The following is a 17,665-nucleotide window of genomic DNA, read 5'->3' on the forward strand; positions in this document are numbered from 1 at the left end:
TATTTCCAGTGCTCTCTGCTGCCACCTCTGTCCATGGACAGAGGGGGCAGCAGAGAGCGCTGTGTCAGACTGGAGAGAATAGGGGTTGTCACTAGAACAGCACTTTTAATATGGCGCCTTGTTGTGCCGTAAGTTTTACTTACATGTAAATGTACATGCTTATGGTAGTGCCCTAACCTGATGGAAAAAAAAAAAAACAAAAAAAACCGAACACAGCTACTTTCTTTTAAAAAAAACAGCGCCACCCCCTGTCCTCAGGTTGTGTGTGGTATTACAATTCATCTTGATTCACTTCAATGGAACTGAGCTGCAATACCTCACCCAAACTGAGTACAAGAGTGGCGCTGTTTCTTTGGAAAAAAACAAAAAAAAAAAAAACAGCCATGTACTGCATTGGAGTAAGAGGTGATGTGTTTATTAAGCGTTCAGGACTCATCTGTGCAGCAGACCCCACTTTGGAGCCCCTCAAAATGAATGTATACATTGGGGGGAAAAAATGGACCAAACGTAGTCACTGGACCATTAAACTCAATGGGCATGCTGCCAGTACAATACAGTAATTATTAGTATTGTGAGTATGTATAGTTTTAATAGACAGGTTTTAAACTGCGTCCCTCCAGCTTTTGCTGAACTACAATTCCCTTCATACCTGGACAGATAAAGCTGTCCACACATGATGGGAGTTGTAGTTTGGCAGCAGCTGGAGAACCGTGAGTGTGACACCTCTGGTTTAATGTATATGTCCAGGAATATATGATATGAACAGATCCCACACTGACATCTAGTGGCAGCACCGTGGAACTACAGAAGCAGATTCCTGTTGCGCAATTGTTGACGGTGCTGTTTTTTTTGGAAATTTTTAGCAAAAAATTGGAGCTGAGATTATATTATAAATCCAGGTGTAAAAAAAAAATCTATGAACTAATACCAATTATCGGAGAGGAAAACAATGGCGGCGCGGACTGTATTTGCTGTGGAGACAGAGTTTATAAATAAAATAATAATAATAATAATAATAATAATAATAATAATAATACTGCTATGGTTAAAGGGTTTATCCAGGGGGAAGAAAAATTCCATTTGATATAGCACCTCTCCTGTCCTCAGGTTAGGTGGGGTATTGCAGCTCAGTTCCACTGAAGTGAATGGAGCTAAAGTGTAATACCACACACAACCTGAGGACAGGGGTGGCGCTGTTTTTGGAAGAAAGCAGCTGTCCTGGATAATTATCCCTATGATGACCCAACCACAATTAAGGTCTCTTCAACCTGTGGCCGAACTACAACTCCCAGCATGCTCTCACAGTCCTGCAGGGGGTTGTAGTTCCATATAGTTGTCTGTAGACTAAACCACATTCCATTGCCATAACAGGAAAACTAGAAGGGGAAGAAGAAAAGCGTTACACCCCCTACATCCTGCCTCCATCACCCCGCCCTCTGTACTACAACCTTAGAGGGGCGTGGCTTAATCTCGCATTTCAGTTTAGGAATAACAAGTGGGCGTGGTCTTAGTTGTTGTCAGTCAGTGGAAAGGGGCGGGGTTTGTTGTTACATGACAGATTAGTATCAATAAGAGGGCCGGACCTTGGTATGTGACGAGTGCTGTCAGTCTGCAGTGTGCGTTTGCGCGTTAGTAAGAGGGGGCGGGGTTTAGCGTTACTCTTCTACGTTACAACCTTTAAGGGGCGTGGTCTAGAGCGCAGGACGCTTAGACCGATATGGTGTCCAGGATGGGGCGTGGCCTGGATTACTGAGTGACGCTGTCTATCATTGGAAAGGGCGGGGTTTAATCTCGCGTTCACCGTCATGAATGCCGGATGGGGCGTGGCTCCGGTTAGAGAGTGGGCGTTGTCTGTCAAGGGGAAGGGGAGGAGCCGCGTCCGTTCAGCTGGTCGCCTCCAAGATGGCGGGGACCACCGAGCTGGGTCTGGCGGATCTGCCGTCCGATCCGCTGCTCCTGATCCTGTCCTACCTGGAATTCCGGGACCTGCTCAGGTACAAGCTTGCCCCCTGCTGTGCGTTACCGCTGTGTGTGTACTGTGCCCTGCGCCCCAGCACTGCCAGCTATAGAGGAGCAGTCCCTGCCTGTGCCCCATCCAGCTGGCTATAGACACAGTGATATCTATCTGCCATTGCTGATGATGGGGGTCATAGACCCGGTGATATCTATCTGCCATTGCTGATGATGGGGGTCATAGACCCGGTGATATCTATCTGCCATTGCTGATGATGGGGGTCATAGACCCGGTGATATCTATCTGCCATTGCTGATGATGGGGGTCATAGACCCGGTGATATCTATCTGCCATTGCTGATGATGGGGGTCATAGACACAGTGATAACTATCTGCCATTGCTGATGATGGGGGTCATAGACCCGGTGATATCTATCTGCCATTGCTGATGGTTTGTAGTAACCTGATTGTCGCTGTGATAGCAGGAATTCTAATGGAAAACACGACAGAGGGTTGTGATGCTGATGTGAACGCGGCCGAGGAGACAGGAGAGACAGGTGGGGGGGCACTAACGGCATGATATGATGGTGCAACTACAGCGAGATGTATGGCGGCTTCTGTAACAGTGGCGCATGCTGCAGAACACCACCGTACACACCTCAGCTGCTGCAGAACACCACCGTACACACCTCAGCTGCTGCAGAACACCACCGTACACACCTCAGCTGCTGCAGAACACCACCGTACACACCTCAGCTGCTGCAGAACACCACCGTACACACCTCAGCTGCTGCGGAACACCACCGTACACACCTCAGCTGCTGCGGAACACCACCGTACACACCTCAGCTGCTGCGGAACACCACCGTACACACCTCAGCTGCTGCGGAACACCACCGTACACACCTCAGCTGCTGCGGAACACCACCGTACACACCTCAGCTGCTGCGGAACACCACCGTACACACCTCAGCTGCTGCGGAACACCACCGTACACACCTCAGCTGCTGCGGAACACCACCGTACACACCTCAGCTGCTGCGGAACACCACCGTACACACCTCAGCTGCTGCGGAACACCACCGTACACACCTCAGCTGCTGCGGAACACCACCGTACACACCTCAGCTGCTGCGGAACACCACCGTACACACCTCAGCTGCTGCGGAACACCACCGTACACACCTCAGCTGCTGCGGAACACCACCGTACACACCTCAGCTGCTGCGGAACACCACCGTACACACCTCAGCTGCTGCGGAACACCACCGTACACACCTCAGCTGCTGCGGAACACCACCGTACACACCTCAGCTGCTGCGGAACACCACCGTACACACCTCAGCTGCTGCGGAACACCACCGTACACACCTCAGCTGCTGCGGAACACCACCGTACACACCTCAGCTGCTGCGGAACACCACCGTACACACCTCAGCTGCTGCGGAACCTCACCGTACACACCTCAGCTGCTGCGGAACCTCACCGTACACACCTCAGCTGCTGCGGAACCTCACCGTACACACCTCAGCTGCTGCGGAACCTCACCGTACACACCTCAGCTGCTGCGGAACCTCACACTACACACCTCAGCTGCTGCGGAACCTCACACTACACACCTCAGCTGCTGCGGAACCTCACACTACACACCTCAGCTGCTGCGGAACCTCACACTACACACCTCAGCTGCTGCGGAACCTCACACTACACACCTCAGCTGCTGCGGAACCTCACACTACACACCTCAGCTGCTGCGGAACCTCACACTACACACCTCAGCTGCTGCGGAACCTCACACTACACACCTCAGCTGCTGCGGAACCTCACACTACACACCTCAGCTGCTGCGGAACATCATCCTACACCTCAGCTGCTGCAGAATAACACCCTACACCTCAGCTGCTGCAGAATGTCTTAATGAAAATGATGACAGAATTTCCCGTCGGTCAGGTGAACATAGGAATTTTCTCCTTTGCCCTTTAAGAAAGAGGTTCTGCAGCATGATTGGCTTCTTCGAGATTGAATGTCTCCAAAACCAGCACTACACATAGTTTGTGCCAAGGAGTATGGCTGAGCTGCAATACTGGGCACATCCTGAGGATAAGGGTGGCGCTGTGTCTGGTTCTTATCTTAGTGCTGTGCCTCCCCGCCATCCTCTTTATTCCCTGTACAGCGTTGTTGTTGCTGTCTACCACCCCTGACGTCCCCTGTCAGCACATGACGCCGGGAGATAAGCGTGTCACGTGTGCGGTTATCGTAGCGTGGGCCCCTGCAGGGATCAGTATCTCCTGGGGACAGATCCTGGATGTGGTAAACAGCCCCGTCGGTCACATCCAACCTCCCCACCCCCCCCCCCCCCCCCCCCCCCCCTTCATGTCTGGCTGGGAAATTCTTCTCATTTCTTAAACGGATTATCCAGGATTAGTCACTTAGCTTCTTTCTTCCAGAAACAGCGCCACTCTTGTCCTCAGCTTGTCTGCAGCATTGCAGCTCAGTTCCATTAACATGAATGCGGCTGGGTTGTAATACCACACACAAACTGAGGACAAGAGTGGCGCAGTTTTTCAGTCTTCAGTCTATACAACATGTATGGCTGTACCCTGAGGTCGAATCCATACAGATCTGTGTGAAGTTCCGCACTACAGGTTTCTCCTACGTCGTGGTCAGCACGGGGGTCCAAGCCCCAAAATCTACGGGAGCTTCTGAGCATAACCACACGGGCACATCACGTCTTTTTTCAGTGGTTCTCCCATTGAAGTCTATAGTAGAGATGAGTGCAACTGGTGCATACTCGAGTCCGATCGTTCCGACATTTGATTAGGCTAGGTTCACACTGCGTTTTCAGCATCCGTTTAACGCATCCGTTTTTTGCAAAAAAACGCATGAAAAACGGATTGCAAAAAACGGATTCATTTGTGTGCATCCGTTTTTCCATTGACTTCCATTATAAAAAAAACGGATCAGTTTTTTTTGACGGACCAAAACGGACCAAAAAACGTTGCTGACCCTATTTTTCTGGACGTTAAAAAAAAACGGATCCGTTAAACGGATGCTGAAAACGCAGTGTGAACCTAGCCTTACCGGTGGCTGAAGAAGTTGCATCCTGGAAAACGTAGATAAAGGGGCTTGTGCAGTGCTGCAGTTCCCAAGACAGCCATTGGTGGCAGTAGAGGGGCCTTGTCTCTTTTGTAGCTAGTCATTGTGAATTTAATAAAGTTTTATTGCAAATTAAAAAAAAAAAAAATTGGCAGAATACCCTTTTAAAGAAGCACACTCGCCCGAAGGGTCCTATTACCCGGGCCGACTCGTTTACTGGACCTATTAGACGGCCCGATAATCGGGCAGTAAGGGCTGCATGGATATTGTCAGCAATTTAGCAAGATTTGACTATGAGGGAGATTTATCAAACATGGAGTAAAGTGAAGCTGGCTCAGTTGCCCCTAGCAACCAATCAGATTCCACCTTTCATTCCTCACAGACTCTTTGGAAAATGAAAGGTGGAATCTGATTGGTTGCTAGGGGCAACTGAGCCAGTTTCACTTTACACCATGTTTGATCAATCTTCCCCTACGTTCCCACTTCAGCCATCTTGTTATATAGATGGACACTAATAATCTTTACGTGATCACAATCGATGCGTGGTTGGTGCCCGACGATTTCAGGTCCAAACCTAAACCAATGATCGGCCGATGATCGTTTCATTGGCTGATCGTTGTCTCTGGCGGTAATGCTGCGTTTACACGGAACGATTATCGTGCGAATTCGCACGATAACGATCGTGCGAATTGCTGCAAATGATCTAACTGGGAATGAAAATCGTTCATTTTGATCTTACAACATCGTCGTTCGTAAAAAATTCGCAGATCGTTCCGTGTAAACAGTCGTTCGCCGATTTAACCAATGTGTGAGTTAGGCTTAAGCGATAGCAAAACGAATTTCCGTACGATATATCGTACCGTTTAAACGCTGATCGTTATGAAAAAAAATCGTTACTCCGACATCGTTAATGGAACGATCGGGCCAATTATCGTTTCGTGTAAACGCAGCATAATAGTCTCAAATCAGACGATTATCGCTCCATATAATAGGGCCCTTACCCTACAGCGCCATCTGTTTAATTCCAGCACAGCATTTGGTTAATGAAATGGTCATGTGATCACCGGCCTGACCCACAGAAAAATCACAGTGTTCAATGTATCAGAGGAACTGGCCTGTCCATAACCCGATGACTTCCTATACACTACAAGATCCCATCTGGCTGCTCACAGACAGGGATAATCCACCGTCCGGAGCGTCTGGCTGCGGCTTTAACCCCCTTAAGTAATGTCTTCCTTTCTGTCCTTTTCAGTTGCAGCGTCCTCAACAGAAGATTCAACCAACTTTGCAACCATGATCCTCTATGGAAGTGGCCGTGCCGGAAGTATTGGCTGGTGTCAGAGTAAGTGATGGCAGTGTACAGGGGCCCATGCATGCGCATATAAGTCGCCTAATAACCTTCCAGACCTCCAGCTGCTGCAAAACTACAATTCCCATCATGCCTGGACAGCCGAAGGCTGTCCAGGCATGATGGGAATTGTAGTTTTGCAGCAGCTGGAGGGCTAAGGGTTCCCCGATCCTGCTATAGACTGGAATGAGGCTTTGTGGCTGATATATATGACGCTATGTACTAATATGTGTCCGCTTTCTTCCTCCAGGGACAAGAAGGCCCAGAAGAACCGGAGCTGGAAAACCACATTCATGGAGTATTACATGGATCTGGGAAGGTATATCCATCACTATGCAATGCTAAAGGCGGCCTGGGATGCTCTGAAGGCTTATCTGGGAGAACACTGCCCCAGAATGATCAGTTCTCTTAAAGGTATAGTATATAGGAGTCTTATACTGCAGTCATCTCCAGAGCTGCATTCACACTTCAGCTTTAAAAGGGATATTCCATTCAAACATAACTTTTCATATGTTGCTGCCCATGGTGAGACTAACAATTCCGTCCATACTTGTTATTATCTATTCAGTCTCCTTCCCCCAGTTCTGAGCTGCTGCTTTCTGCTGAAGACACAAAAATCTGTGTGTGAGCCTCTCTCTCCCTCCTCCCTTCTGAGACGGCTGATGTAAACAAGTCCATGACTGGCTTTATCTGCAACTTTGTAGTTTATTTGTAATGCTGGGAGGGTTATTCTGAGGTCAAGTTCCTAATGAACTCACTATCCCACCAGGGACTTGTGTACATCAGCCGTCTCAGAGAGAAAAGCTCACACACAGATTTTTGTATCTTCTGCATTACTGCTTTTGGATAGTGTTTCTACAACAGAAAATGCTTTTAGCAATGTTTTACATTGAAGGAATATATAGCTACTTTCTTCCAGAAACAGCACCTGCTTGTGTGCAGCAATGCAGCTCAGTTCTATTGAAGTTAACGGGGTACTTTCACATCTACTGTTGTCAGAAAGTTAAACCGATTTGTAATTTACTTCTGTTTTAAAAATCTCAAGTGTTCCAGTACTTATCAGCTGCTGTATGTCCTGCAGGAAGTGGTGTATTTGTTCCAGCCTTACACAGTGCTCTCTGATGCCACATCTGTCCATGTCAGCAACTGTCCAGAGCAGGAGAGGATTTGCTGCTGCTCTGGACAGTTCCTGACCTGGACAGAGGTGGCAGCAGAGTTCACTGTAAGACTGGAACAAATACAGTGGTGCCTTGGATTACGAGCATAATTTGTTCTGGGACTGTGCTTGTAATCCAAATCACTCTTAAACCAAAGCAAATTTTCCCATAAGAAATCATAAAAATCCAGACAATCGGTTCCACACCCCAAAAATTGTTTTTCTATTCTAAATAACAGATGAAAAAACATTTAGTAACTGCTGAATATGTGATATTATAAGTTACTGTACAGTATAGCAATCAGCATGTGGGGTATAATGTATAGTAACTGCATAAACCTGGTAACAGCAACAGTTTATAGATACAGGATGGAGCTGCAGATACACACAATGGAGTAGGGTTGTACAACAGGCTAGAATAGAGAAGCAGGGCTGCTGTCAGAGGTCTGTGTGGTCACGTGACAGCAATGGGGAAGAGTGTGTGTTCAGCATGGACCAATCAGGAAGTGAGAAGGACAGAGCTCTGCAGGAGGACAGTGACATAAACTTTTCGTGAATGGCTGAGTGTAAGTGCAGGCACATTATAGCAGCAGTGTGTGTATAGCTGAGTGTGAGTGCAGGCACATTATAGCAGCAGTGTGTGTATAGCTGAGTGTGAGTGCAGGCACATTATAGCAGCAGTGTGTATAGCTGAGTGTAAGTGCAGGCACATTACAGCAGCAGTGTATATAGCTGAGTGTAAGTGCAGGCACATTATAGCAGCAGTGTGTATAGCTGAGTGTGAGTGCAGGCACATTATAGCAGCAATGTGTATAGCTGAGTGTGAGGGCAGGTACATTGTAGCAGGAATGGAAAGGATGGCAAACACATGATTTGAAAGGTGAGGGAGACTTACTGGGTCAGAGTACAGTGCAGTAGACCACCTATGCAGACCATACCCCTCCCCCACATTACAGGGAGCTCATAAACCAAAGCAATGCTCTTAAACCAAGTTACAATTTTGAAAAACTGTGAGCTCTTCTTGCAAAACGCTCTCAATCCAAGTTACTCTTAAACCGAGGTACCACTGTACACCACTTCCTGTAGGGCATACAGCAGCTTATAAGTACTGGAACACTTTTTTTAAGAGATTTTTAAATAGAAGAAAATTACAAATTTATGTAATGTTCTATAACCAGTTAATTTGAAAGAAAAAAAAATTAATTGCCGGAATTCCCCTTTAAAGGAGAGGAATTGAAGTGGCAATTCAAGGAGAACTTTTTTGGAAGAAGGCAGCCATGTTCTTTTAATCCTGGATAACCCGTTTATTAAGACGCTGCAGAAGTCTGAATTCAGCTCTGTTTTTTTAATACGGGCATGAACGTGCTTGTGGTTTTTGCAGCCGGCGTGCAGGAGGAGGATCTGAACGCCATAGAAGAGAGGATAGGCTCCAAACTCCCTGATGATTACCGCTGCTCCCTGCGTATTCACAACGGACAGAAGCTTGTGGTACCGGGGTAAGAGCAGACACAAGGTGGCGCCACTGCTGATGTATTGTATCTATCCTATGGATAGTTACCCTCCTCTCCTGTTTGCTTCTTCAGGTTGATGGGCAGCATGGCATTATCCAACCACTACCGATCCGAGGACTTGTTGGACATAGACACGGCAGCGGGCGGCTTCCAGCGCAGGATTGGCCTCAACCAGTGCCTTCCCATCACCTTCTGCATCCACACTGGGCTCAGCCAGTACTTGTCTCTGGCTGACATTGAGGGGAGGTGTCGCAATGAGATCTTCTACCAGTGTCCGGTAAGGCTCGGCCGTGTCTCCTACAGCAAGTATAGTACAGAGACTACAGGTCCCAGCATGCCATGTTGAGTAAAAGGGTATCCCAGCAGGAAAGACTTATCTCCTATCCATAAGATTGGGGGTACGTGTCATATGGCAGTGGGACCTGACTGTAGGAATAGAGCGGCTGGTCTAGCATGCACGCCACACTTCATTCATTCTCTTTAGGAGCTGCCAATGTTGTACTTGGCTCCCATAGAGAATGAATGAAGCACCTGTTCCTTTATTCCTATAGAAGAGTCAGGGTTGCCCTCCCTCGTCCGGGGGTGGGTGGGGTGGTTGCCCTCACTCGTCTGGGGGGGGGTTATTGCCCTCCCTCGTCCAGGGTGGGGGGTGTTTGCCCTCCCTCGTCCGGGGGTGGTTGCCCTCCCTCGTCCGGGGGGGTGGGGGGGGGTGTTTGCCCTCCCTCGTCCGGGGGGGGGGGGGGGGGGGGGGGGGTTTGCCCGACCTCGTCCGGGGGGGGGGGGGGGTTGCCCTCCCTCGTCCGGGGGGGGGGGGGGTTGCCCTCCCTCGTCCGGGCAACCACCCATGATCTCTCCAGTTAAACATGGGGGGGTGGGGGGTTGGGTTGCCCTGCCTCGTCGGGCAGGGGGCGGTTGCCCTGCCTTGGTGGGCTACTTGTCCATGATCCCTCCAGTTGAACATAAGAAATGTTGTTTTTTTAGACACTGCTGTTTATTAGAACACGTGTTGTGGAAGCCGTACAGTTCTTCTGGTAGATAATCCGACCTTTGATCTGTCTTCTAGGACCAGACGACACATAACCCTGCCGCTCTGGACATGTTTGTTACAGGTAGGTTCTGGGAGTGGTGTGGGCAGGGGCCATAGACATTAGTGCAATCATTTTGAAGGATAAACCTCAAACCTTCGGCCAGCAGCTTAGACCTCTGGGACATGCACACTCGGCCCAGATGAGCGTGCACTAGTATGAGGAATCGGGAGAGAGCTGTGGGCCAACATTGGCTTATGGGTCACTTGAACTCTGCTAATCACCTTATCAGGCCTGTAGTACTGCAGCTGGTTATAGATTACGTGACCAGTTATATGAATGGGCTGCAGAAGCCTAAGCCCCCATGTTGTCCCTGTATACAGACCCTCACCCTCCTCTGTTTTTCTCAGGTACCTCTTTCTCCCAGTGGTTTACGACCTATGTGCAGCATGTTGTCTCAGGTGACTATCCCATCATCAGGGACCAGATTTTCAGGTAGCGTGGACTGAACCCATCATTACTGTATGTTTGTCTGTGTTTTATATAAATGTTGCCGACATCACTGTTTGCTGTCAGTGAAAGGATACATTCTTGGTTATATCCAAAGGCTAAAAATCCTCTGTCGAGAAGCTCTGACCCTTTCGCTTCGACACACAGACTGTACTGAAGTGAAAAGTTTGGGTTTGATTGACAGCTGTATTTAAAAATCTGTAGTCTTCCAGCACTTATCAGCTGCTGTATGTCCTGCATGAAGTGGTGTATTCTTTCCAGTCTGACACAGTGCTCTCTGCTGCCACCTCTGTTTATATCAGGAACTGTCCAGAGCAGTAGCAAATCCCTATAGTTAAAGAGGACCTGTCAGCCCGGCTAAGGTGGCAGAGCCCGGCCGGGGGGGGGGGGGGGGGGGGAGAAATCACAGCCCGAAGCTAAGCGCACACGTTACTCATTTTCTAATAACGTCGGACTCTTCTCTATTGATTTGCATCCTGGGTCCAGGAGCGGGACTTGCAGGGAGGGTTAAGTATGCCGGACACCCCGGGGGGGGGGGTCTAATTGGGTAGGCCAGGCTCTGCCAGCTTAGCCTGTCTGGCAGGTTCCCTTTAACCTCTCCTGCTCTGGACAGTTCCTGACATGGACAGAGGTGGCAGCAGAAAGCACTGTGTGAGACTGGAAATAATACACCACTTCCTGCAAGACATACAGCAGCTGATAAGTACTGGATATTTTTTAAATAGAAATAACTGTGCCTTCAGTTCATTTGAAAGATTTTTTTTTTGCCATAGTTCCCCTTTAAGTATTGTCTTTCACAGAATCCAGTATGAAGATTGTGCTGAAAGTTCACCTGGTATCTGTTACTCCCATTAACTTAAATGGAGACACGCATCTCTTTCCATTCACTCTTAGCTTGGATGCGGCCTTATCACCCTGCAGTTTGGGGTGGGGGTCAGAGGTCCCCTGATCTAACAAACTTGAGTTCCTAAACTTAGGACATCAACTTTTTAGGCATATATAGTGTACTTAGTAACAGCCCCTTTAAATCCTGGTTCAGTTGAGACATTCTCTGATATGGGAGGAATGGCCACTGTTACTTTGGATGCTGGCACTATGGGTACTTATCACTTGGCACTAAGCTGGGGGGGTTTCCCAGCCGGTATGTTGTGATATAGTTATTATACGCTTATCTAACGTCTCTTCTCCTTACCAGGTATGAGCACGACAAGGACTGTGTGGCAACTACTGACGAGATCACCATATCAGTCTCCACTTCCTTCCTGCCTGAGCTGAGCTCCATTCACCCTCCACATTACTTCTTTACCTACAGAATCAGGTGAGCGTCATGTGGTGTGAAATGGCCGTATAATTGCTGTGCATCCCATCTCCACGAACATGACAGGTGGGGTTTAAACACGGTTCAAGCTATGTTTCTTTGTATGTGATAAGTGGCGCCATATATGCCATACAGCCGCTTATCATCTTACATACTTTGGTGACGTGCCAAAAGTTTCCGGAAAGTTTAGGTACACTTTAACTTTTTTGCTTTTTTTTTGTTGCCAGGATGGAGATGGCCAAAAATGCTTTGCCAGAAAAAGCATGCCAGCTTGATAGCCGTTACTGGCGAATCACAAACGCCAAGGGGAATGTGGAGGAGGTGCAAGGCCCGGGAGTCGTGGGTGAGTCACAAGTCTTACTCGGGTCACATATCTTCCCCCTTTTTCTGAGCAGCTTCAGGCTTCCGGTTTCCTGGCTACGGAAGGCGGCGGGGGTTGGGAGGGAAGCCCCCTCCCCTCTCTCCCCTGCCGCTGTTACAAGATAGTAACAGCGGCAGGGGACAGCGGAGAGGGGGCAGAGATACGGACATCAGCTTATGGGATCATGATCCCATAAGCTGATGTCAAAACACGACTTGGGCATTGAGGCAATGACCCCAGGTCGTGAAAGGGTTAAATGGAACTTGTCACATGGAGAATGCAGTGTAGTCTGCAAATAGTGTGATTCATGAAAATCTGCTTATTCTGGGCTAAATAGTCAAGTGGGCGGCTCTTCTTAGTGATTGACAGCTATATTCTTAGGAAATTGTTAATCAGAGTAGACATGGCTTTTTAGGTCACTGTACATTATCAAGAAGTTAGAACTTGATGTGAGAGAGTATAACTGCAGGATCAGACTACACAGGGTTTGTAGTCTGTTACCATGGAGACGCGTATGTCTGCATAGAAGCTGTAGCCTAAAAACTGTAGGATATTTTTAATCAAGACCATTGGAACCTTAAAAACATTGGTGGCCTTTGAAGCATTACTGTAATGCGGGACATGTCACTAGTTTTGATCAGTTGGGCTGAGACCCCAATGGTTCCTTAAATGCAGCCAGGAACTGCACGCTCGCTTTGAGTGAAATAACCATAACACTTTAAGGTTTGTAGAACTTACTTTTCGGTGTAGTCAAGCCTTCACTTTGCTTTCAGGGGATTACCCTCAGCTCAGGTCTGGTAGAGTGTACGAGTACACAAGCTGCACCACCTTCTCCACAACTTCGGGATATATGGAGGGGAGTTATACATTCCACCGACTGGACAACAAGAACGAGGTCTTCACCGTCACCATCCCCCGCTTCCACATGAAATGTCCCACGTTTCGGGTGTCTGAAGTCGCCACAGTAAGTAACATGTTGATCCCCCCTGCTCCTTGTTCTATTTATTCCTATCATAACCATTAGGGGGCGCACAAACACACACCTGGATATTTAACTTGACTTCTTTTTAACACTTTGAGGACCAGTGTTTCAAAGTTGTACAACAATATAGACAAATAGTACAAATAGTATATTTTGTAAGAACCGTGCATTGGGACATATTGACGTAAAATAAAAGCACAGGTTCGAGAACTCCTCTCAGCACCTCTTTATGATAGACACAAACTATAATGGTCCAAGATTCGGACCTCTGATAGCCATGCATTACTTACACCTGGCCTAAAATCAATAAGAAGGAAAGAGGGGAGAGGATTAGGGATTATAAAAAGAGGATGGGGGGGCAAAGAAAAGAACAAGTCCTAGATAGATAGAAAGATCCAACTTTAAAAGTTAGATAGAGCAGGGATTGGGAACCTGTGGGCCTCCAGCTGTTGCTAAACTACAATTCCCATCATGCTTGGACAGCCAGATTCCCTATTTCTGGAATAGGGACTAAGAAATTATTTGAACGCAGTTGGACCCCCACTGATCCAAAGAAAATTGTTCCCCTGAATGAATGGAGGCCAGTGCTGAGCCCAGCGATATTAATAAGCCCCATAGAGAGGGTATGAAGCCTTGCATGCTGCCCCCTGCCATTTTTCCTCTGTTCTTGGGATAGGTAGTGGTTGGGCTCCCCTGTAAGGGCCCTATTACACCGAGTGATAATAATGGGCCCAATTCGGCCAATTATCACTCCGTGTAATAGAGACAACGATCATCGGCCGATCGTTTCTTTAGTCCCAGACCTAAAATCATTGGCCGCCGACCGTGCATTGCTGCATGTAATAGCGATGCGCAGCTGACGATTAAACAGTTAATACATTAACTCTCCACGCTCCTGGTCTTCTCCTGCGTCCTGGCACTGCGCTGTGGCTTCTAAGCTAACAGGCCGCTCAGCCAATCACTGGCCAGGACTGCCGCGGCCAGTGATTGCCACAGCACGTGGTGCCGTGACGTATACAAGAGCGTAGGAGAAGCCCAGGAGCATGGACAGGTGAAGTATTAACTGTTTGGGCAAAGGCTGCACGGACATCGCTAATGATGTCTGTGCAGCCCTTGCTAAACGATTATTGGGCCGTATATCTTCTAGATTGACGCTCATTTACTGTATTGTTCGGCCTGTGTAATAGCACCCTTAGAGTAGATTATCCTCCTGTTGGGGGCGGCACCTGACCTGTTTCTGTATTTCTCCTGTGCAGGAAGAGAGCTGCAATGATTGTTTCCTACATGACGATGACTCGACAGATACGGATGAGTATGAGGAGAGGAGGAGAGTACTGGACATGCCAAATCCTCCTGTGCATTGCCCCCGCTACACCTGAGCGGCACCGCCTGTACCCTGCAGCCTGTGGAGTCGCCCACCCAGGATCCTTTTTTGCATTCTTTCTGCTCTGAGTTTGGCCAGGCTTCTCGTCTGGGGTCGGCGGCCTGTATCTACGCTGTGATGTCCTGTTTGCGTATGCTCTAGCCTGTCACTTACCACTATGAAGGGAGAGGTCGCCTTCCCCGCTCCGCAGTATCTCATCGGCTTTAATCCTGAGCTAGCTGTCTCGGCTGCAGGCGCTCCTTCTTTTTCTAATTTATGTGCAAATCCTATTACAACCACAACGTTGGTTACCCTGTGATTTTCGGCTGAAAGAGACTAAGCATCCGAACATTTTCTCTTTTCTATGACTTTTTGTTTTCAGGAGAGTTTAACTTGTGTGCTAAAAGTTTGGTGACAAAAAAGGTTTGGGGAGAGGATGGTTGTCCAGGATTAAAAACACATAGCTGCTTTGTCGTACATATAGTGCCACCCCTTTCCACAGGGTATGCGTGGTATTGCAGCTCAGTTGCATTCACCTCAATGAAGCCAAGCTGCAGTACCGTACAAGACCAGCGGACAGGTGTGGTGCTGTTTGTGGAGATTAAACAGCCATGTTTTCCTAATCCTGTACGACCCCTTTTTATTGATAGATTTATGCATAAGCATGGCCAACGCTCAGTCATTTATTTTGTGAAGGCAGCCATTTTGTGAACAAAGCCGTAAATCTTAAAGGGGAAGTCTAAGGCAATGTAGCTCCCCCGCAGACGATCATCTGATATTATGGGGGAGGTGTCACAATACATGTTACTCATTCAGGTGATTGGAGCACCATGTTATAGATAGTGTGTCCATACTATAAACAGGGAGATGTATGGGACAGTCTAAAAGACCCTTATCAACCAATCAGAGCACAGCTTTCATTTCATATTTTGCTTTGTTGTGAGTGGTTGCTATGGGTAACAAAGCCTGTTACCCAAAACAACCAATCACAGTACAGCTTTCACTTCAGGTTCTGCTGTGGTTGGTTGCTATGGGCAATAGAGAGGCTATCGAAGAGAGACATGTCGTTGCTAATAGCAACCAACCACAGAGCAGCTATTCATTGTTCAAGAGCACAATCTGAAATGAGGCTTTGCTGCGATTGGTTGCTATGGGAAACGGAAAAGAAAGCAGTTTTATGGTGCTGTCTAATAGTAGGATTCTCGTTGTTGCCCATAGCAACCAATCACAACTCAGCTTTCATTTCAAAAGTGCAATATGAGAATTGAAAGCAGAGTTGTGATTGGTTGCTATGAGCAGTAAAGAGAATCTTACTATAAAACAATGCCGTAAATATCAGAAATCCTATTGTCACCCATAGTATCCAGTCGCATTACATTTATGTCATGTTGTGCATTAGGAAAGTGAAAGCTGTTCTGTGATTGGTTGCTATGGGCAGTAAAGAGATTCACAGTTGCCTATAGCAACCAATCACAGTGCAGCTTTAGTTTTTGGAGAGCAGAAGTGAAAGCTGCACTGTGGTTACTATGGGCAACAAGATTTCCTTTTACATTACCTCTGATGCCCATAGCAACCAATTACAGTTCAGCTTGGTTTCCGCAAGATAATATTGACAAAACCAGAATTATGTTTTTTTTTCTTACATTTTACCCCGAAATCTTGGTTTTGTAGTCTTGTGCAAGGATATGAGTAAAAAAATACAGCTTTTTGTGTCGTGGCAGTACTCAAAATGGCCGCCTCTGGTGTGCACATCGCCTTGGTAACGGGACACCCGACTGCAGTGTGACTACCCCCTCCCCCCCAATCCCTGATATGTTTTAGTTATTGATCTCCTTGTCGGTAAGTGTCTTGTACCAGAACTGATCAGGCCTTGCAGCTTTCCATCAGTTTAGACCCACGTGAAACGATGCGTTGGTTTTTTTTTTCTCCTCCCCTTTACATAATTTATATAGTTTAATTTTATGATACGTATGTTATAATAATTTTGGTAAAAGGAAATAAACAGTGAATTGGGGTTAAGAACGCAGTGTGTAGTGTACAGCAGTGTATAAAGATGAACGAGTCTATGGGTGACCATAGGGATGAGTGGTAAGAAACACACCGGACCCTTCTCTTCACCAGTGTCATCTGTCGGGGAGCATTGGCAGACCACCATACACTTTGGACCAGTGGTGCACAACCTGCAGGCCTTCAGCTGTTCCAAAACTACAATTCCTATCATGTCTGGACAGCCACAGGTTGTGCCAAACTGCTTTAGAAAGAACCCACCAAGGACATGTCAAAATGTAAAAATCTAAACCAGAATTTAATGAATCAGCCATTGTTCCGGTAGACTTGAAAAGTCTGGGTTTCTATATATGCACTAAAATTGGGCCTACTGTGGCTGAGCAGCTGCATGCAAGCTTTCCATCACTGAGCATAATGCCAAGGGTCAGGGGGGTGGGGTGTCCTCAGGGGTCTGCCTAGGCTCCTTAGTTCCAGTAAGGGGGAATCCTAATACTTCAATTGTGGACAATTGCTGCTCCCGTTATATGTGGGAACTGTTTTGGTTCGGCCCTTTTCTGCCTTAGCATAACTGCTCCCCCCAGTGCACACAGTGAAGTCCATAAAGACATGGAGGGTGGAGTCTGGTGACCGCAAAGAGCCCTGACCTCAACCCCATTCAACACAACATGGAGGATGTGAGCCCGACCTCTCCCCTACATCAGTGTCTGATCTCACACATTCTCTAATGGATGAATGGGCAAAGATCCAACAGACACCTCCAGAATCCTATTGAAAGTCTCTACAGGGTAGTGGAAGCTGTTATACCTGCAAAGGGGAAGAAAGTCCATAACTTTCACAAGGGGTTGTCAAGGGTTTAAATTTTTATTTTTAATTATAAAAGTGATACTCGCCTACCCTGATTCCCTGTACCTCCCAGTCATCATTTTTCTTTGGTTTCTGTGCCACATCTTGCCCCCAGAAACGGCCATGCTTAGTCATCCACTGTCCACAGCAGTGACCCTCCTCTGTTAGTAACTGGCTTAATGGGGCAATTCC

General features: G+C 47.6%; 2 protein-coding genes across 2 annotated transcripts in view; one reads left to right on the forward strand and one right to left on the reverse strand.

Moving 5' to 3' along the window:
* NAT10 (N-acetyltransferase 10) overlaps positions 1-17,665 on the reverse strand; it is a 364,178-nt gene that overhangs the window by 101,827 nt on the left and 244,686 nt on the right. The gene's annotated exons all lie outside the window — the stretch shown is intronic.
* FBXO3 (F-box protein 3) lies at positions 1,831-17,078 on the forward strand. Its single transcript, XM_069965174.1, has 11 exons — positions 1,831-1,994; positions 6,302-6,391; positions 6,648-6,811; positions 8,935-9,049; positions 9,137-9,341; positions 10,128-10,173; positions 10,500-10,584; positions 11,795-11,917; positions 12,145-12,260; positions 13,052-13,242; positions 14,517-17,078. Exons 1-11 carry the CDS (start codon positions 1,903-1,905, stop codon positions 14,637-14,639), a joined length of 1,350 nt encoding a protein of 449 aa, XP_069821275.1. The 5' UTR covers positions 1,831-1,902; the 3' UTR covers positions 14,640-17,078.

The sequence above is a fragment of the Dendropsophus ebraccatus genome, chromosome 4 (assembly GCF_027789765.1).
Source record: "Dendropsophus ebraccatus isolate aDenEbr1 chromosome 4, aDenEbr1.pat, whole genome shotgun sequence".
Lineage (NCBI taxonomy): Eukaryota > Metazoa > Chordata > Amphibia > Anura > Hylidae > Dendropsophus > Dendropsophus ebraccatus.

Coding starts and splice junctions, on each gene's coding strand:
- FBXO3 (XM_069965174.1), top strand. CDS start 1,903: ATGGCGGGGACCACCGAGCTGGGTCTGGCGGATCTGCCGTCCGATCCG. Junction 6,812..8,934: donor AATGATCAGTTCTCTTAAAG/GTATAGTATATA, acceptor TGGTTTTTGCAG/CCGGCGTGCAGGAGGAGGAT. Junction 12,261..13,051: donor GCAAGGCCCGGGAGTCGTGG/GTGAGTCACAAG, acceptor CTTTGCTTTCAG/GGGATTACCCTCAGCTCAGG.